At 37.0% G+C, this 22475-nt stretch overlaps 1 protein-coding gene across 1 annotated transcript; it reads right to left on the reverse strand.

Annotated features, from left to right (window-relative positions):
* Positions 1-835: 835 nt before the first annotated feature.
* Positions 836-20804, reverse strand: GCLM (glutamate-cysteine ligase modifier subunit). The gene is made up of 7 exons (XM_063104720.1): positions 20264-20804; positions 16324-16389; positions 15692-15776; positions 12606-12665; positions 11167-11369; positions 9910-10024; positions 836-1309 (listed from the first exon to the last, which is right to left on the reverse strand). The coding sequence occupies exons 1-7, from the start codon at positions 20387-20389 to the stop codon at positions 1140-1142; spliced, it is 825 nt and encodes a 274-aa protein (XP_062960790.1). The 5' UTR covers positions 20390-20804; the 3' UTR covers positions 836-1139.
* Positions 20805-22475: the final 1671 nt, after the last annotated feature.

The raw sequence follows: 22475 nt of genomic DNA on the forward strand, positions 1-22475 counted from the left end.
TGACTTATAGCCTCTCTTCTAGCTCTAAAACGATTATATTTTTCTGTTTCAAAATAGTTAAGACCATATCTTAAAGAAAGTTGTCTAAAAAGACAATGTTAGGCTGGCTGGTTATCTCAGTTGGTTGGAACACAGCCTTACAACCCCAAGGTGATGGGTTTGGATCCTCATACTGGCCAATAACAAAAAAACAAAAATAAAAACAAAAAAATAATAAAAAAATAATGTTGGCCCTGAATTAAAGATTTTTCTCACCCCTTTTCTGGCTTTTATTCCCTCCTAGTCAATTATTAATGGAGAAAAAATATCACATATCTTACTGAATTGATTCTTAATCCCTGGCTCCATGCCCCCTCCTCTCCTCAGAGATCAGAGTGCCTAGCTCAAGGTAGGTGCTTAATACTTACTGAATGTTCTTGAATGAGTAGCAATATTCTAAGGATGGTTGAGAATTAAAAAGAATCTGGAGGTGATAGTAGTTGCTTTTATAAAACCCCCAAACAATAATTTCAAAGCTCTAGTCTCCTTTTCAGATTTACGTTGGTTTGTCTTTAAGGCTAAACTACAAGCAAGGACACATAAAAATTTTAAATTTCCATTCATGTACTGAAGAATGAATTTTATTTATACTACCAGTAAATCCCAGCTACTCCAGTTACTCTGAGATATAATTATTTTATTAATGATAGGAAAAAAATCTTCTAGTATTTCAGTTTTAACAACTGTAATTAAATTGCTTAGTTATACTATAGAGTAAGAAGCAATTAATGAATTTTTTTGGAAATAAAAAATATGTATATACATTACCCTGATGCCCAGGCCAAAATATATCTAACAACAAATTTTCTTGATTTCTATTAGTCATAAAAATAAAGGAAAAATATATTGCAAGTATTTTATAGACAATTTCAATTAGAAAACAATAGTTTAATGAAAACAATACAGTGGTTCATGTGAGTGGATTGATATGGAGGCAAGAGAAGTATCCCAAACTTGACAGACAACATACTGTCAAATATAACTAAAAAATATCTGCCCCAATGACACCATTTACAGGCATAACTGGATTTTTACACTTTTCAATTTTATCTTATATTCAAGGAAAATACAGGTCAGTAGGTTATGATCCTAAGTTGTAGTTAAGAACCCCTTCTTTTAGCCTGTAAAATGTAACCTTTCGATTTGATAATTCCTCTACTTTTCACAATGACCGAATACCGCAGTAGCCACAGTGGCACCCACTCGTGTGCTTGAATGTCAGGGATGCTTTCCTGAAGAGCTTCTTGGAAACTCGCTTCAGAAAGCAGCTCTAAAACAACAGAGCAAACAAAATCCCAAAGTGTTAAATTCAAAAACAAAAGCACTTTATTATGTAGGTAAGCTCATCAAAAGAAACATCTCAAAGCTGAATACAAAATATGCTTATCTTTCATATGTGCTATGAATCTGAAGCAGAATATCAGAAACACTTACGCAGTTCTTTAAAAAGTATCTACACCTGTACCCCAGCCTACTTAATGCCTAATTTCTAATGAGTGGAGGCTGGACATTTGTATTTTTAAAAGACTTCCAGGTAATTCTAATATACAGCCACGCAAAATACAGAAAAGCATAAATAAGAAAAAAAAAAAAAAAAAAAAAAAACAGTCACTCATAATCTGATTAACTGGAGATAACACACCATTTCCACTGTCACATACTTCCTTACAACTTTTTTTCTCTGTGTGTGTGTATATCTCAATATATATATCCATACCTTATACCTGTATACAGTCATGCGTTGCTTAATGACTGGGATATATGCAGAGAAACTGTGATTCTGTTGTTGTGCAAGCACGATAAAGTGTACTTACACAAACCTAGATGGTATAGCCTACCACACACCTAGGCTACATGGTATAATAGCTTATGACTCCTAGGCTATAAACCTGTACAGCATGCTACTGTACTGAATACCATAGGCAACTGTAACACAATAGTATTTGTGTATCTAAACAAAGAAAAAGTACAGTAGAAATACAGTATTATAATCTTATGGGACCACTGTTGTATATGTAGTTCGTTGACAACCCAAACATGTGGTGCATGACAGACTATGTATCTACATATCTTACAAAACTGGAAATCACACTGCAGTTACAACCTAATTTACTTACCTTTCCACTTATATTGTGAATATTCTCCCATGAATTAAATATTCTGTGAAAACATTTTTAATACTTCCCCAAATACTATATTATATACATACCATAATCTGTACATTTCTTTATTATTGGCCAAAAACATTTAGGTTTTTCTTAACATTTTGCTAATAAGAATAATACTATTATGAACATCCTTAAAAGGCATGCCTGGCTATGGAATGAAGGGCCAAAGTACAAGTACATTCTTAAGGCCTGATATATGGTATATTGCCAACTGCTTTCCAGAAAGGCTGTACTTTACACTTCTACTAGCAGTTGATAATGTGAGGGTGCCAATCTTATCATATCCTCGTTAGTACCAGCAATCATTAAAAAACCTTTGCCAATGGTTATCTTTTAATTTGTGTTTCTTTGATTAACTAATAATTGTCTCATTCCAAGTTTATATCCCTCTACTACCAACTGCCCTCCTCAGTACCTTTTCTCTGGCCACACTGGCCTCCTTACTGTATCTTGAAAACCTCAAGCATATTCACACATTGGGGCCTCTGAACCAGCTGCTTCTTGTTCCCTGAACACTCTACTTCCAGATAGCCACATGGCTTGCTCCCTTCTTGCAGGTCTCTGATTAACATTACCTTAGCAGAGAAGCCTCCCTGACCACCTCATATAAAACAGCTCCTAACCTGGACACTCTTACTACCTCAGCCAACTTTTTTCATAGCATATACTTCCATTTATCGTATATAATATTTATTTCGTCTGTCTTCTCCCATTATAATATAAATCCCATAAGGGTTGGGATTTGTCTGACTTAATCCTTTATCTCTAGTACCCAGAACAATGCCTGGCACATACTAGGTGCTCAAATGTCTGTTGAATGACTCAATCAATATAGAAAGATTCCACTGGGATCAGAACCAACCATATAGACACCATGGAGATTTAAAACTTTCACAAGACATTTCTCACTTAAAACCAGAAATTTCTCATGAACACCAAAAATACTTACTATATACATAAAACATTTTTCTTTTTTGGTGGCTGGCTGGTACAGGGATCAAACCCTGGACCTTGATGTTATCAGCACCACACTATAACTAACTGAGCTAATAAAACATTTATCTTTGCAAGTTATGTTAAACATTCTCTTCCCAGCCTTTCTAGTTACCTTATAAAATGTTGATAAAAAAATTATTCTACAGAAGGGAGACAAATCATTCTCACTAATCAAATGTTTCTGATTAAGGCGACTAAAGGAAGGATCATGGAATGCAGTGGAATGGGAGAAAGAGGAAGGGTACTAAACTAGGTTGAAGATCCAGGGCTTCCCAAAGAGTGGGGTTAGGGTCTTGGCATTAGAAAAGGCAGGGATAATAGGAAGGAGGTAGGAAATGAGTGGGTGAGAACAAGAATCTTGATCAGTCTTGAGCAGGTTGCTCACCCGGTGGCGGCAGCGACGGCGGCAGCGGCAGCCCCTCCTCACCTGAACATCAGGACCCTCCAGACCCAGGCGCCCCAACATATTGAGCCGAGCTGGAGCAGATGGGCGGCGGCCGCACTTGGACCGGGGACTCTGCGTGCTGCCCCCGATTCTCCCCTGAGTCTGCCTACTGTGTTCATCAGACTGCCCAGTGGAACAGAAGATACTCTGCTCATTTCATGTAATCTGTGGACTGTGAAAACCCCTGCCACAATGAATAAACATCAAAGAAAAGATACCAGAAATACGAAAAATCAAGAAAGTACACCACCAAAAGATAATAAATCTCAAGCTCTAGATCCTATAGAACAAGAAGCCCTTGAAATGACTGACAAAGAATTTTGAGTGATAATTCTAAGGAAACTGAATGAGATACAAGAAAACTCAGCTAGACATCATGATGAAACGAGGAAAAGTATACAGGACCTGAAAGAGGAAATGTACAAGGAAATCAATGTCCTGAAAAAAAATGAAGCAGAACTTGCTGAACTGAAGAAGTTATTCAAAAAAATAAAAAACACAACGGAGAGTTTAACCAGCAGGCTTGTCGAAGTTGAAGAGAGAACCTCTGAACTTGAAGATGGGCTGTTTGAAATAACACAAGCAGACAAAGAAAAAGAAAAAAGAATCAAAGGCATTGAAGAAAATCTGAGAGAGATATCAGACAACCTTAAGCGCTCAAATATCCGAGTCATGTGTATCCCAGAAGGGGAGGAAAAAGGAGATTGCGTTGAAAACATATTCAACAAAATAGTGGCCGAAAACTTCCCAGGTATAGGAAAAATCACAGATCTTCAGGTCCAGGAAGCTCAACGATCTCCAAACGTATTCAACCCAAAAAGGCCTTCACCAAGACATGTCATAGTCAAATTGGCAAAACTCAAAGACAAAGAGAGAATCTTAAAAGCTGCAAGAGAGAAGCATCAAATCACCTATAAGGGAGCCCCAATCAGGCTAACATCAGACTTTTCATCACAAACCCTAAAAGCTAGAAAGGAATGGGATGATATTTTCAAAATACTAAAAGACAGAGATTTTCAGCCAAGAATACTCTACCCTGCAAGGCTATCCTTCCGAAATGAAGGGCAAATAGTATATTTCTCAGAGAAACAAAAACTGCGGGAGTTCACTACCACACGACCACCCTTACAAGAAATTCTCAAGGGAGTACTGGGTTTGATTCCTGAAAAATAACTACCACTGCCATAAAAGCCCAAGAAAAATCTAAACCCACTAGTATAATAAAAATGGCATTCATGAAGAGAAAACAAACAAAGAAAAAGGCTATCTACAATCTAAGGAACCAACAAACACAGAAAACAAACAGTAAATCAGAAAGCAAGGAAGAAAAGACACCTAAGACAACCAAACAACAATCAATAAAATGCTAGAAATAAATCAACACTTTTCAATAACAACTCTTAATGTAAAAGGCTTAAATTCCCCAATCAAAAGACACAGACTGGCTGACTGGATTAAAAAGGAGGACCCAACTATATGCTGCCTTCAAGAGACCCACCTCACCCATAAAGGCTCAGATAGACTGAGTGAAAGGATGGAAAAAGATTTACCATGCAAACAGAAAAGAAAAACGAGCTGGAGTAGCTATTCTTATATCTGACAAAGTAGACTTTAAACTAAAAACCATAAAAAGAGACAATGAGGGACACTGCATAATGATAAAAGGACTGATCCATCAAGAAGACATAACAATCATAAATATGTACGCACCCAATGTTGGAGCAGCCAGATTTATAAAACAAACTCTATTAGACCTAAAGAAGGAAATAGACACTAACACCATAATAGCAGGGGACCTGAACACCCCACTGTCAATATTAGACAGATCATCTAGGCAAAGAATCAGCAGAGAAACACAAGAGCTAAACAAGACTCTAGACCAATTGGAATTGGCAGATATCTACAGAACATTCCATCCAACAACCTCAGAATATTCATTCTTCTCATCAGCACATGGATCATTCTCCAGGATAGATCACATATTAGGTCACAAATCAAGTCTCAACAAATTCAAAAAAATTGGAATTATCCCATGTATCTTCTCAGACCATAATGGATTAAAACTGGAAATTAATAGCAAACGAAACTCTGGAAACTATACAAACACATGGAAATTAAACAGCATTCTACTTAATGACATATGGGTCCAAGAAGAAATCAAGCAGGAAATCAAAAAATTTATTGAAACTAATGAAAATAATGATACATCATACCAAAACCTGTGGGATACTGCAAAAGCAGTACTAAGGGGGAAATTTATTGCACTAAACGCTCACCTCAGAAGAATGGAAAGATGGCAAGTGAACAACCTAACACTTCACCTTAAAGATCTAGAAAAACAAGAACAATCCAAACCTAAAGTTAGCAGACGGAAAGAAATCATTAAGATCAGAGCAGAACTTAATGAAATTGAAACCCAAAAAACAATACAAAAGATCAATGAATCAAAAAGTTGGTTTTTTGAAAAGATAAATAAAATTGACAAACCATTAGCATGGCTAACAAAAAAAAGAAGAGAGAAGATTCAAATAACAAAACTTAGAAATGAAAAAGGTGATATTACAACTGATTCATCTGAAATACAAGGAATCATTCGAGACTACTATAAACAACCATATGCCAACAAGTTTGAAAATCTGGAGGAAATGGATAAATTTCTGGACACACACAAGCTTCCAAGACTGAGCCAGGAAGATGTAGAAAATCTGAACAGACCAATAACAATAAAGGAGATTGAAGCTGTTATCAGAAGGCTCCCAACAAAGAAAAGCCCAGGACCAGATGGATTCACAGCAGAATTTTACCAAACATTCAAAGAGGAATTGACACCAATTCTTTACAAACTATTCCTAAAGATTGAAACAGACGCAAATCTCCCAAACTCATTCTATGAAGCAAACATCATCCTGATACCAAAACCAGGTAAAGATATAACCAGAAAAGAAAACTACAGGCCGATATCCTTGATGAATATAGATGCAAAAATCCTCAATAAAATACTAGCAAACAGAATACAGCAACACATACGTAAAATTATTCACCACGATCAAGTGGGATTCATCCCAGGGATGCAAGGTCGGTTCAACATACGCAAATCAATAAATGTGATACACCATATTAATAAAGTCAAACACAAGGACCATATGATCATCTCTATAGATGCCAAAAAAGCATTTGATAAAGTTCAGCACTCATTCGTGACAAAGACCCTCTATAAGTTAGGTATAGACGGAAAGTATCTCAACATAATTAAAGCCATATATGCCAAACCCACTGCCAATATCATCCTGAATGGGCAAAAGCTGAAAGCTTTTCCTTTAAGAACAGGAACTAGACAAGGATGCCCACTCTCACCACTCCTATTCAACATAGTGTTGGAAGTACTAGCCAGAGCAATCAGAGAAGAGAAGGAAATAAAGGGCATCCAGATTGGAAATGATGAAGTCAAACTGTCCCTGTTTGCAGATGACATGATCCTATATATCGAACAGCCTAAAGCCTCTACAAAAAAACTCTTGGAATTGATAAATGATTTCAGCACAGTAGCAGGAAACAAAATCAACACACAAAAATCAGTAGCATTTCTATTCTCCAATAGTGAACATGCAGAAAGAGAAATCAAGAAAGCCTGCCCATTTACAATAGCCACCAAAAAAATAAAATACTTAGGAATTGAGTTAACCAAGGATGTGAAAAACCTCTATAATGAGAACTACAAACCACTGCTGAGAGAAATCAGAGAGGATACAAGAAGATGGAAAGATATCCCATGCTCTTGGATTGGAAGAATCAACATAGTGAAAATAATGTCCATACTACCCAAAGTGATATACCAATTCAATGCAATCCCCATCAAAATTCCAATGACATTTTTCTCAGAAATGGAAAGAACTATCCAGACATTTATATGGTATAACAAAAGACCACGCATAGCCAAAGCAATGCTGAGCAAAAAAAATAAAGCTGGAGGCATAACACTACCTGACTTTAAATTATACTACAAAGCTATAATAACCCAAACAGTATGGTACTGGCATAAAAACAGACACACTGATCAATGGAATAGAATAGAGAATCCAGAAATCAACCCACACACCTACAGCTATCTGATCTTTGACAAAGGCACCAAGCCTATACACTGGGGAAGAGACTGCCTCTTTAGCAAATGGTGCTGGGAGAACTGGATATCAATATGCAGGAGAATCAAACTAGACCCATACCTTTCACCATACACTAAAGTCAACTCAAAATGGATTAAAGAATTAAACATACACCCTGAAACAATAAAACTTCTTAAAAAAAACATAGGAGAGACAGTTCAGGAAATAGGACTGGATACAGACTTCATGAATACGACCCCAAAAGCACGGGCAACCAAAGGAAAAATAAACAAATGGGATTATATCAAATTAAAGAGCTTCTGCACAGCAAAAGAAACAATTAACAGAGTTAAAAGACAACCAACAGAGTGGGAGAAAATATTTGCAAAATATACATCTGACAAAGGATTAATATCCAGAATATATAAGGAACTCAAACAACTTTAGAAGAAATAAACAAGCAATCCAATTAAAAAATGGGCAAAAGAGCTAAGTAGGCATTTCTCTAAGGAAGATATACAAATGGCCAACAGACATATGAAAAAATGCTCAACATCACTTAGCATCCGGGAAATGCAAATCAAAACCACACTGAGATACCATCTAACCCCAGTTAGGATGGCTAAAATCCAAAAGACTCTGAACGATAAATGCTGGCGAGGTTGCAGAGAAAAAGGAACTCTCATACATTGTTGGTGGGACTGCAAAATGGTGCAGCCTCTATGGAAAATGGTATGGAGGTTCCTCAAACAATTGCAGATAGATCTACCATACGACCCAGCTATCCCACTGTTGGGAATATACCCAGAGGAATGGAAATTATCAAGTCGAAGGTATACCTGTTCCCCAATGTTCATCGCAGCACTCTTTACAATAGCTAAGAGTTGGAACCAGCCCAAATGTCCATCATTGGATGAGTGGATACGGAAAATGTGGTATATCTACACAATGGAATACTACTCAGCTATAAAAACGAATGAAATAACTGCCATTTGCAACATGGATGGACCTTGAGAGAATTATATTAAGTGAAACGAGTCAGGCACAGAAAGAGAAATACCACATGTTCTCACTTATTGGTGGGAGCTAAAAATAAATAAAAAAATCCACACACACACACACAAAAAAAACCAGGGTGGGGGAGCGGGGAGAAGACATAACAACTACAATTCCTTGAAGTTGGTACGACAAGCAAACAGAAAGGACATTGTTGCCTGAGAGTGGGAGAGGGAGGAGTGAGTGAGGTTTCAGTAATGGGCAACAATAATCAACCACATTGTATATCGACAAAATAAAATTAAGAAAAAAAGAAAAATAAATAAATAAATAAATAATCATTAAAAAAAAAGTTTCTGATTAACACCAAACACATCTGTCTTGATATTAATGATTAATAAAATACCTAGTCAGTTACTTATCCTAAGACGCTTATTAAGTTTCAAATTAAATTATATCTGACTCTTTTTTTCAAATATTTATCCTCTTTAATTAAGTGGCCCTTTGGTTCAATCTTCGCTGTACTAGATAAGATTATATAGTAACATACTGCATAACAACGTTTCGGTCAAAGCAAACTGCATTATATATGGATTATAATATCATATTTTTACTGTATCTTTTCTATGTTTAGACACACAAATACTTACCATTGTATTACAATTGCCTATGGTATTCAGTACAGTAAGATGCTGTACAGGCTTGTAGCATAGGAGCCATAGGCTATACCATGTAGCCTAGGTGTGTAGTAGGCTATACCATCTAGATTTATGTAAGTAACTCTATGATGTTTGCACAATGACAAAATCACTGCAAAAAAATAACTGCATTTCTCAGAATGTATCCCCGTCATTAAGCTACACGACTATATATTACTATTTAGAATGTCTTAAGACATCTTTTCTGTGTAGTTTAATATTTGTAAACTTCAACAAACCAGATGGTCAGGAAATGACCCCTTCATTTTTGTTACCATTGGTACAAAGATAAAAATAAAGCTTTTTGAAAATAAAGTCATATGTTTTGAACTACTCATTAAGAACAGTTCTAGATAAGAACATTGTACATTTCTCACTGCATATGCTTAAAGCTAAATTTCAATAGGTAGCTTTTTCTAAGACAAAAGTTCATGATCAATCTCTATAAATGAAAATATCAGTGTTACCTTTTGGATCATTATGAGTCAATAGCTGTATGTCAAATTGCTTAGCAAATGCAGTCAAATCAGGTGGCATCACACAGCAGGAAGCAAGATTAACTTGGTTACTATTTGGTTTTACCTAGAAGTAAAAATAAAATGACATTTCTACCAAAAAAAAATAATACAGGAAGTAGCAAGCAATAAGCAATAAAAGGACTTAATTTTAGAACATACAAAAAAATCATATTCTATAGTGCTTAAAGTTTATAAAATACTTTTACATGAATATCTCTATCAATTTATGCTTTTCTAACCCATGTTAATGGTAACAGAGAAAGGAAAAATAGCTCTAGGAGGAGGAAAAAGCCAATATAATACTACAGTATTAAAAGTCTCCAATCTAATACATCTACCTCAGAAACAAACATGATTCTAAGTGTGATGGTTTCAGCCACAGTATGAATATCTTCAAGGTAGGAGATCAAATACAAGTATATTAAATGTTAAAATATAAAATATGGTTATTAATCAGACACATTTTGAAAGAGAAGAACAGATAATGTCCACCAACTGCACTGGTTTATTTCTATGCACATTCTGTATCCAAGTCTTTCCAGAAGTTTCTTGGCCACAATCTGGCTATCGACAAGTCAAAGGAAGAAGGGGCAACATAAGAAACTCTGAAAGCTCTGAAACAGAGAAGGCTGAGGATGAAGTAAAAGGCATAAAGAAAAACACAGAGAGTAAATGTAAAATACAAATAAGTAAATTCCCTAATAATTTTGTAGGGCATTAGACCACAGTGGGGGGATTAATTTATGACACCCGCTCCATATCAAGTTGTATGAACTAAGAGTCTTATACATCTTTAAATTACAAAGTATATATAATATTCTTTACTTAGGAAATTAAGAGCCATGCTCTTAATAGTACCTAAAGAAAAATATGATATTTTCCTCAGATATGTAAAACTGAAGAAAACAGCCTTAATTCATTTGGCTATGAATGCTCCAACACATATTTTTTAGTGTTTTTGTTAAATGGGATTAATATTCTGTTCAATTAGGCATACATTTAAAAAAAACCAACCAACCAAACAAAAAAACACCAAGAAAAACAAAAACCCTAATGCTTTAGATAAAGTCTGCCTCAAAACTCCTATATTTGGAATAGTCACCCCACAGTGAGTGCTGACTACACGCATGATGTGCAACAGTATGCAGCAAAGACTGAAAAAGGCAGGTTCCTCCCCGGAGAGCTCAGGATCTAGCCATCCTTTACCTGTGCCCACTGATACAGCTGTTCCAACTGTGTTTTGTCTAGATCAGAGGTACCTATAGCAACAATCTTTTTGCTCTGAACTAAGTTTTCTAACTCTTCCCAGTAAGGCTGTAAATGCTCCAAGGAAAGATTAACTCCGTCTTCAACAGGAGGTGAAGCAATGATCACAGAATCCAGCTGTGCAACTCCAAGGACTGAACAGGCTAATGGAAACGAAAACAAAAAGCGGATAAATGTTTGTTACATAATAAAAACAAGTATTTCTAACGTCCTCAAAGTATCCCACTGAGTTCTGTCTATATCGTTCACTAGTTTTCTTTTTTTTGGTCTGTTTCGTTACCGGCACTCAGCCAGTGAGTGCACCGGCCATTCCCATATAGGATCTGAACCCGCGGCGGGAGCATCGCTGTGCTCCCAGCGCCGCACTCTCCCGAGTGCGCCACGGGCTCGGCCCCACTAGTTTTCTATATAACAGATTATTTTATAATTTACCTTTCATTAAGAACACTTCCACCTCTTAAAAATGTACAAGTACCCATTCACTACTTTCTCTGTGTGACAGACATGTGGGTTTCTCTGACCTGCCTTCTTCCAAGGGAGCTCACAGCTATACTACTGGCTCCTCTTTCTGGGGAACAGGCTTCCTTCTTGTTTCCTAGGCACTAGGATTTTTTGGTAGCTTCCTTATTTCCAAAAACCTGTTTTTCTCTGGTTCTACTTGTTTACTAGTATCTCATATGTATGATCACAAGAATTCTGACCTAATATTCTGTAACTGGTAGTCACAGCAAAGAATAAACTTGAAACTCTGAAAAACTGAACTTATGGTATTAATCTATATTTGTAGAGGTAGATAATTTCTTAATTTCTATAAAAATAATTAAAGATTATATTAACATTAAAAATACTTAATTTTAAATGACCATTCTACAGTTTTATTAAAGAGCATATTATTTAAGTTTAAGGTAAATACTAGAAGAATGCTTTAAAAGAAAAAGTACTGAATAACTGATATCACAATAAACCTAGTGCTGAAAACAGATATACTGTGTTTTTCTGTTATTGTTTTTGATATTTCATCTACAGTACTACAAGGGCTAAGAGTATGATCCAGGAAAACTTCTATGCCCCAAAATATAGCTAACATTTAATCATGTTACATCTTTTACATTCCTCTTTTATATCAAAATCTGACTCTAGGGCTGGCCAGTTAGCTACATAAGTTACAGCACCACAGCCCTATAACACCAAGGTCACAGGTTCAGTTCTCTGTTCTGGCCAGCCACTAAACAGAAAACAAAAATATGACTCAACTTTAAAAGGTAAAATTGGAATCAGCTCATTTTCTTTTTTACCTGGACCAGAACACAAGTTATAACTAATTCACCCACACTAATTTAAAGTCCACTATTAAGAGAAAAAGTTAAAATTTTGCTTACCCATGTCAACTGCATTTTTAGTTGATGATGACGAGTTTGATCCTACAATGAACAGTTTTGCTGGATAACAAAGAAAACAATACTGATTACTACATCTGGATACACATTTTACTACATAATATTAACACTGCTACAATACTAAGATGACAGATTATCCTAAATAAATTATTTTTCCTTCCCTAGTCACGTAATTTTATAGATATGAGGAGTCTTCAAAAACTTCATGGAAAGATTTGTATTATCTTTTAATTCCATTTTTTCACAAACTTTTTGAAGTATCCTTGTAGTTTTTATTTTAAAACACAGAAGTGTATTTCCATTGTAATTTTCAAGTCATATGCTAGTTGCCAACAAATATTTGTTTGTCAAAACAAAACAGCATTTTTTCCCACTTATTAGAAGGCAGATCAGAGAAATATAGAAGCTTAAATTACTTGAAATCTATATTTTTATGAATTAAAGATTAACAGAATATGTTATATACTTTCTCCAATAAACTAAAACCTACAGGAAAAGACTAAATTAAAAGTGATGTAAATGAGAATGGAAAAAAAAAAATCTACAATCCCACCTTCCCAATACGATCATTTTCATTTTTAGACATTACCTTCCAGTTTTTGGTCACATTAAGCAGGATATAAGTTTTTTTCCTACTTCTGTTTGGGTTACCTTTATGTGATAAATATTTTTTATATATTTCTATGTAGTATTTAGTTATCTCAAATTTTATTATAAGAGTAATGTGCTTATTCTAGAAATGAGGAAAACCTTTAACAGTAGAAAGACCGAAAAGAATTGCCAACAGTCTCATAACCCAAAGCAATTACTATGTAGATTTTTGTGTACTGTGTTTTTAGTGTATAATTTTACATACTAATTTTTAATGGTTGAACATTATTCTGTAATTTTGATAAGGTATAATTTACTAAATGAGTTATTGCTTACTGAACATTTTTAGTAAATATCACAGTAATATTTCCAGTTTTCTGTTATCACATGTAACGCTAAAACAAACATCTTGGAAACCTTTTTTGTTCAACTTTATACTGAATCTTTTCCCAAGGATGAATTGTTAGAAATGTGATTATGAGTCAAAGGATATTTTATTTATGTACAACTACTTTATAGAAGATATGTACCATTTTACCAGACCACCAAGTTAAGAGCTGCTCTCCTAACAATATAGAAGGCCATTGTTTAAAAAAAAAAAAAGCTTTGTTTTAATTTAGTAGGTGCAATATATACTTGCCCAGGAGCACACTAATTGGCATTTTCTAGTTATCAGGGAAGTTGAGTATTTTTCTGTATTTATAAGATTGAGGCTTTGGCTTGATTTCAACTCAATTTTATACGTACATATTTACTTTATGTAAACTCACAGTTCAAAAATCTAAATTTACTCAATAGACAAACAAGCATAGTAATAGGAGAGCAAGAAAAAAAAATCAGAAAGGGGAATGGAGAGAAAAAGGGCTAATGAAATATCCCATGTAAAGTGCCTGACATTGAACAGATGCAACAAACTTTCTTGTACATATTTGTAATATTTATCCCTTCCTTTCTACTGCTAGATAATCTTCCCAAAACATTGCTTTCCTTATGTTATTCCCCTTTGGAAAGCCATCACAGCTCCACCAGATGGGAGTCAATATTCACCACTTTGGTCCAACTTCAGCTCCCATAATTACACTCTATGAAAACATTCCCCACCACTATTCCTCTGTCATAAATCTGTACCATATGAAATAGCCTCCTCTCGCTGAAAGATGAGGCATTTTTAGATAAACAGAAAACAGAAGACTTCGTATGGGGAGAATTTTGATACCTACCAAAAATCTCAAGCTCTACAGGAACTGAGGAAAAACTTGTAAGAGATCCAAGATGGATCTACATCATGCTGAATTACAATTAACCACAAAGAGATTGTTGCTTTTACTTCCTTTCCAACACAAACAGCAATGTGAAGTTAAGAGAAAGAAATGTGTTTTGGAGGCTGGCATACTTGGATGGATTCCTGGTTCAACCGCTTACTGGCTGTATTACAACTTTCAAGTTATTTAATGTCACTAGTGCATTGGGGGATAACACACCTATCCTGCAGGATTGTTTTGAGAATTATTATGAGGAAATATGACCATAAAGTGCCAAGTACAGTGCCTAGCACAAAGCAAGACTCAATAAATTGTAGTTATTATTAAAGTCAAAAGACAATGCCCTATCTCATCTTACATGTTCATCTCAATAATAGTGATAATTAGCAACAACCATAACAATACAACATGGTAACAAATAATAGTAACCTAGCACTTACTTTGTGGCAAACACTGTGCTAAGTGCTTCTTTTGTTATTTCATCCAACTTACAAAGAAAGCCTGTGTAACAGGTTCACCTCCATTTTATAGATGAGGAAACTGAGGCTCAGAGAGGTTAAATACTTTGTTAGCCAAAGGTTATACTAGCCAGTAATCTGCACACCTAGGAATTTAGTCAAGCTCAAGCCTTTAATGACTGCTATGCTGACTGTGAGCTGAGGTTAAGAGCAGAGCTTCTTTTCATTTTTGTATTCCTCGAGCCTAGTACAGTTTCTGGAATGTAGCAGTCACTCACTACATTTGTTGAAAGGGTGTGACATACATTTTCTTTCTCTCCACATAACTTGTTGCCTAGACTTCTTTCTACACTCCTGGGTGACCTCAGTCATTACTTACCAGCATCCTACCAGGGAGGGCTTATGCTTGCTTTGGGTATTCACTGCTCCTAAGCCTTACCTTCATCCCTTCCATTTCCTCTACCTTAAGCTTTCTACTGCTCTGAAGTCTAACACACAAATTACATGACATGACATCATGAAGAACAGCAAGTTGATGCTCTACTCTGATTCCACTGAAGTAGCCAGCACTGACCTTCTATAACTCCCTCTTAGAGATAACACTAAAATTATGTTAAAAAAGAATCCTTATATTTCCTACACTTAGTGACTGAGTCACTCATTACCAGAAGCAAAGAAAAGTTTATTCCCATGCCTGACAAAGCCTTACTATCACTTCCACTGTGTAACAAAACAAATTATAAAGGCTGGATTTTACCAGAAACTTTCATTTCTTCTCTTTCATCAGGATTTATCTTTTCTACTGCATGAGATACAGTGCATTCCAAGACATCTGGAAACTCCTGTAATAAACACACAGTATTTACAATAAATATAAAATTAATGTTTCTGATTAATTAGAAAATGTCTATTATCCCTTAGAAGCAGAAAACCCTTAAGACAGGATTCTTAACCTAAGGTCTAGAAGGTGCAACAGTTATAAAGCCCTAAAAGCTAAGTGTATGTGTGTCTATTTTCTGGGAAAAAGTACCTCTTTTTGATGAAGTATTCAGAGAGATACATGATCAAAAAATTAAAAATTAAAAAATAAACAAGAAAGGGGAGGGGTATATAAGGAGTTAGAACCACTAGCAGAGTAGATAATTTACTTTTAAAAGAAGCCAATGAAAAATAATAATTATTATCCATTGTGGATAATGACATGTTAAAAAATTTCTATATTAATCATAAACTTTTTTTTTTCTACTTTTAATTTTTTTTTGAATTTTAACGTCATCAAACTCTCCCACCTGCAAGGGGATTTAGTTTTTTTCTCTGATAGAAATTAACTTCCTGCTTATTTCACTTTCCTTTTAACTTGCATGATTTCTGCATTCACATTTCACTTACCCTGACCAAATCTGGGCTGATTTGGGAACTCCACTCATTCAAGGTTTTTTGGATGCAATCTCGAAGCTGCAAAAGGAATGCAATTTGAAACTGTCAATCAAGCTCTAATTGCTTTTGTGTACTTCTACAATAAGAATGTAATAGTTTGATAAGCTAAGCAGGAAAAAAGATAAGAAAAGATCAATAAGAAATACCACACAAACCCAAATTTTATTTCTACAGAATTTTTGTTTCCTTTGATGTAAATTCAGACCTGTCTTTATCCTACTCTTATTTCTCAAACTTTCTTGACTTAAAGCAACAGTCTAATTATTTAAAGTGTTTCTGTACCAATGAAAATTTAATTAAACTTTTGAGACATAAAAGCATTCTTGGAGAAACAAAAAACTTTTTCAAGAATAAAGTTTATAAATGGAGAAACTTGGATTTAAGCCCAGGCCGCCTGACAAGAATTTGCATTAACCACTATGCTACATTCCTCAAAGACAAATGATAGAGAGTAATTGTGGCCAGAAGAATTCCTACATCAGATTCACCTGTAGTGTTTATTAAAAATTCAGACTCCTGATAGACCTGCTGAATCACTCTCCAAGAGCAGCCAGAACTTTCATTTCAACAAGCATCCCAAGTGATCACTATGTACTCTAAAGTCTGAGAACTACCAGGACAGACATATCTTGCAGAAGTCAACTTGGACGATGAGAGTCCATAAGTCATTTCCTAACACAAGTACATCTCCAACTTGTCTTCAATGTTTTCTTAAATAAAAGAAAAAAAATATTTTTACTCCAACATTATGGTATGTAGTAAGTTCACTAAAGTGTTTGTTTATCTTTATATCTGTTATGTCAATGTATTTCAAACTTGACAGTGGTCCAGGGTAAGACATACATTCACATAGTGAGCAACGGTTTGCGTGTGTGTGTGTGTGTGTGTGTGTGTGTGTGTGTGTGTGTGTGTGTGTGTGTGTGTGTGTAAAATAAAACAAAAAACTCACAAAATGATATTTATGCTCACTACCTGCCATGCACTATGATGGCTGCTACTCTATCATTAATAAAAATACTGCTCCATGACTCACTAAACTGATTTATGACCACTTATGGGCCAATACCAGCAGTTTGAAATCACTGCTTTATAGATAACCAAGGGCACAGTGCTTTGCATTCTCTGGGCAATCAATGAAAAAAGGAAATTTGTAACTAGAAGCAAGCCTCTGAATTAAAGCAGTTTCCTAATAGCAACAACAGAGACTAAACTTTTGAACTCATTATCCAAACTATGATTACTTAGGATAAAAACTGATACAAGCACTTTACGGCTTATACCTTACAAAGGACAACTGGTTTATCAATTTAAGAGCACAGAGCCACTTATGTTAAGATTTGTATTCCACAACAATAATTTATGTGCTACACATAATAACCTACTGGAATTCAAGTTATAAGGTCTGTATCTTTATGCAAAGTATATTTATGATTAAGCTTTAGTTAATAGATGAAAATTAGTTGATAATCATTCCAGATAGAATTATAAATCAATATTCTTTCAAAAATTAGTAAAAGTTGAGGCAGCAGGACCAACTAGAGATTAATAATTCTACCAGAAGTGTTTGGCTCAAATCATGGCAGAATTCTAAGAAATTTTTCTCTGGAAGGATGACTTATTTGCATACTTAAGGCTCTCCGGATGAATTTCTCAATTCAGAAAGAGAAGTATATTTTCAGAGTATTCACCCCCTTCTTGAAATCATTTCTTTGATTAATGTTGGATTCTGCAAAATGTCTGGACAAATCATAGAACAGATGTTACAATTACATGGGAAATGCAGTGACTATCACAAGCCTATGATTTTTAATCTTGTAAATTACACGTTATCTGGATCGACCGATTAACGTTGTTCTTTTTTGTTCTCTGCTCCCTTCATTCTTATCATACACACATCACTGAAGGTAAGTTTCACTGCAATTTAGTGTATCATTAGCTCTGAAATTGTATGAGTTTAAAAAATACCACTGGTCAAACACCTTACAACAAAGAACTGGGCAAATCAGTCCAGTCCTATAATGATCCACTTCAAAAACAATATTTGATTTCATTAAATTCCAGTGAATAAAAAAATCTGAACAGAGGTCACAGAATCAAAAAATGTGAGAACCAGAGGAGACCTTCTCAAGTTTTGCTCAAATGTTTTCTAGTTTCTTTAATTTTGTCCTACTCTTATGAAGCACCGTAGATAAAACACTACAAACCAGAATTAATTTTTGAACAATGTTTTTTGAACCATGGGGTGTGACTCATTGTTGCATTGAGAAATGAAATTTTTAAAAATTAAAATAGGATAGAAAAAAAACCAAAATACACAGTATATAATAAAGTTTAATATCTCTTTGTGTAACCTTTGTTTCAAACATATTGATATATATGTAACTATGATATATATCTATACATGGTGTGTATATGTGTATCTATACATGAGATACATCTGTAAATGTAACTATGATATATATAAAACTATGAGCTGACTGCAAAGTAAAATGCTCTTCTTACTGTGTTTGCAATAAAAAACTCCGAAAGCCACTACTTTGGAGTGTGTTGTAGCAAGATGAGAGGTAAAATTTCACCCAATAATATCAATATATGCAAAATGCTGTACTGAACCATCACCATCAGTATTGGTCTATGTACCAAATACAGAAATACTTATCTTTAGGGAAAACAGTCAAAGTTGGTGGTTTAAACAGAACAAAGCATATGAACTGAGCTGGAACTTGAAGGCAGAATATGGTACAGATTCCCATTCCTATTAAAGTTACAACCAAAGCTTCTCATCTCTTGATGGACACTGACTCCTAATAGAAGGCCTGGGCACAGGTCCAGCACATACTCCGAGGCAGGCCATGTGCTCACCTCATGTAAAAGAGCAGAAACGGTACAGGAACACAGCTGATAACATAGTATGACATAGTTCAGGAAATTTTTTTTCTTTTAATCAAGATTTGTTTTATCTTTCTGATGGACCCAAATGATAGGGAGATAGATGCTTGTATGGTCAGCGTTTTCATACATTATCTCTTAATTCTCATCAAAACCTGATAAGAAAGGTATTATTACCCAACTTTAAAGCTATGTAAACAGACTCAGAAAGGGTATGTAACTTTCCCAAAGTCACATAGTTCCTAAATTTAAAGGTTTGTTTTACTTTATTACTCTTTAAATACTAAAATTGTACCATACTACCAATATATCTCAGCAATTAACTTTTAACTAGGTGACTATCCATTCACGAATGGCCAGCAACAAATAAGTATAATTCCAGATTAATCCCTGCCACCTCCAACTAGTGATTATTTAGGCAAATAAAATGAGACATTAATTTCCAGCAAGAAAGATACACACCGAATTCCAAAGCTAAATTTGAGTATTTAGTCATTTGCCTCACAGCGAGAGACTAATGTCAACATTCTAAAATTTAAGCGTATTGGAAATACTATTTCACGTGAATCCACCAAAGGCTAGTCTCTGAAATATTCTTTTAACTGGACAGGGCGGAGGAGGGGAGCAAGAGACCGGGAGAGGGACGGAGCTAAGCCCTGATCCTCTCCGACGCCCCTGCCAGGGAGAGGAACCATATACGTTTGAGAACTTTGATATCAGCCTGGAGCACTAGCAGAGGCGTCACTCGGTGTACAGCCACACCTGCTAAGTTTTTAAGATGCGCTGCCTCCAGCAGTAGGTTTGGATTCGAGGTATTGCCCATACCGGCCCCAGCCTCCTCCAGCGGGCGGAGCCCAGGTGCGCGCCTCCCCGGGCGCCCCGGGCGCGCCGAGCGCGGCCGCCCTCGCCCGCGGGCGCGCCCTCTCTCTCGGAGCCGCCCGACCCGGCCCGCGGCCTGCCCCGGGAGCCCCGCGTCTCGCGGGCGCCGCTCGCCCGCGCTCACCTCCTCGCTGTGCGTGGACGGGCACTTCTTCCGCAGACGGCCCCAGTTTAGCAGGTTCCCCGTCTGCAGGTGCAGGGTGCGGGCCCGCGCCAGGAGCGCCCGGGCTGCGCGGCTGTCGGTGCCCATGGCAGCGGCGGCCGGAAGGGGCCAAGCGGCGACCGGGCCGCGTGCGGGCGGGGAAGGCGGCTGCCCTGTGGGACGCGATGCCCGAGGTCCAGGAGGCGAGAGCTAGACTGCCGGCCCCGCGTAGCTGGAGCCCGGCCTGCGCTCGGGCCTGAGGGAGGCCGGACGGCGGCAGGGCGGCGGCCCGGGAGGGAGGCGCCGGTGGCTGGGGCTCCGGCTACCGCGGCCGCCGCAGGAGAGCTGACTCCAAACTGAGGGAGCTGTTTCCAGGAAACAATGACTAAGCAGATATCGCCGCCGAGAAAGTGCTTCGTAACCGTTACTCGTCCCGCGGCGGGGCAGGGGCGGGGCGCGAGAGTGCTGCGGAACGCCGGCTCGCGGGAGACTGGCCCTGGGCCTGCGGCGGGCGTGGCGGCGTCCGGCGAGCGGCGGGTAGACTGACGGCGGGCGGGCGGCGAGGCAGGGAGCGCAGCGCGCGGCAGGGCTCCCCCTGCCGGTCAGAGGACGGCGCGCCGCTGGCGCGGCCTCCGCCTAGTGCGGTCTACGGGCGCTCGCGGGCTCTCTGCTCAGCCAATGGCCGCTTCGCTGCTGATTGCCTTGCGCACCTTTAAACGGACAGGCAAAGCAGCTACCCAGGCTTTGAGATACCGTCCAGGTTGGTTTTAGTTCTCAGAAGCAGGTGTTAACGCACAAGCGCCTCTTCCTCCTTCTTCGCTTTGCTACCTTCTAGGATCTTACCCGCAACTGCTAATTTTTCTTCATGTCCATTAGTTAAAGGTCTATTGATTTCTACTATTTGCTGGCAGTGTGAATTCAAAGCATGACTCTCTCTTTGCCCTTAAAAGGTTAAACTCTAGTTGCAGACACGAGGTCTAAGCACAAGAAACATTAAATAGTAATATTAGAATATCATGGGGCAGTGAGTTTCCTGATGAATTCAGATTAAAGAGACTAAAGTGAACACTTAAACCAGTGAGATCAGGGAAGGCTTTATCACCCACCCCATAGAGGTGGTTGTGATTCTTTATCACTATTAAACTTCACGTGTTAGATTTGGTATGAACATCGAATCGAACATTTATTGAGCTTTCCTCAAGAACCCTTCACTTCTGATGGGAGGATTCATATATATTAAAAGACAGAATGGGATTCTCATTGTAAGGGGGACAAAAGCTATTGAAAAGAGAGATGGATTCCAGGTGGTAAATTAGTAAGAATTAGTGGACAGGTAGAAAAGAAGATCCTTCTAAGAAGTTAGAAATTGAGCCTGATGTTGAGTAAATATTTGTTGGCTGAATGAATGATGTTAAGAGTTCATTTAAGAAAAGGGTAATCCCAGAAGCAAGAACAAACGCGGGTTACTTTAATTAACGTAAATATTTGATTCTTATGCTGAATTTGCTGTGACATCATTTGTTGACTTTTTGTACATTCTCTAATACTATGCAAATAATTCTTGATTAAAGCTTAGAGGTTACATCTCCTAAACTATTAGACCTGCCTCCTGGCTGGGAATTTGTACAACGCATTGGTCAAGTATATTGGCGCAGAGGTCAGTCTGTATAGCTTGTTACAAGCCTGAATTTACCAAGTACTGCCTATTTTATCTTAGACAAGTCTCTCTGTGTTTCACTTTCTCCAAACAAGGAAGATGATACTTTGGATCATATGAAATTGCTGATAATTGATCATTTTAAATCGACAGAAATAAAAAGTCCACATGGTTCCACCTAACAGAGTATTTACCACATTGGGTGGGTGTGAGTAGTTGATGAGAGAATATATGAAAAGCAGTACAGTACTTGATTCATAGGAAATGCTCACTTAGCGAGAGCTCCTGTTATTAATGCCTCTACTCTTTCCCCTTTATAATCTAGTCCCGCAATATTGCTAAATTTCATAACATAAGTTCATAGCAGGTATCATATTATGTTTTTAAGATTTACATATGTAAACTTACCTACTTTTCACAGCAACTCAGTAAAGTAACGTGTTGAAAATCTCAGCTAGTAATAAGTATTGGGGCCCCGATCAAAACCTAGATCTTTCAACTTTAATATCTTTACTCTTCCATACTACAGGTAATTTA

This window comes from Cynocephalus volans, chromosome 8, assembly GCF_027409185.1.
Source record: "Cynocephalus volans isolate mCynVol1 chromosome 8, mCynVol1.pri, whole genome shotgun sequence".
NCBI classification, from domain to species: Eukaryota; Metazoa; Chordata; class Mammalia; order Dermoptera; family Cynocephalidae; genus Cynocephalus; species Cynocephalus volans.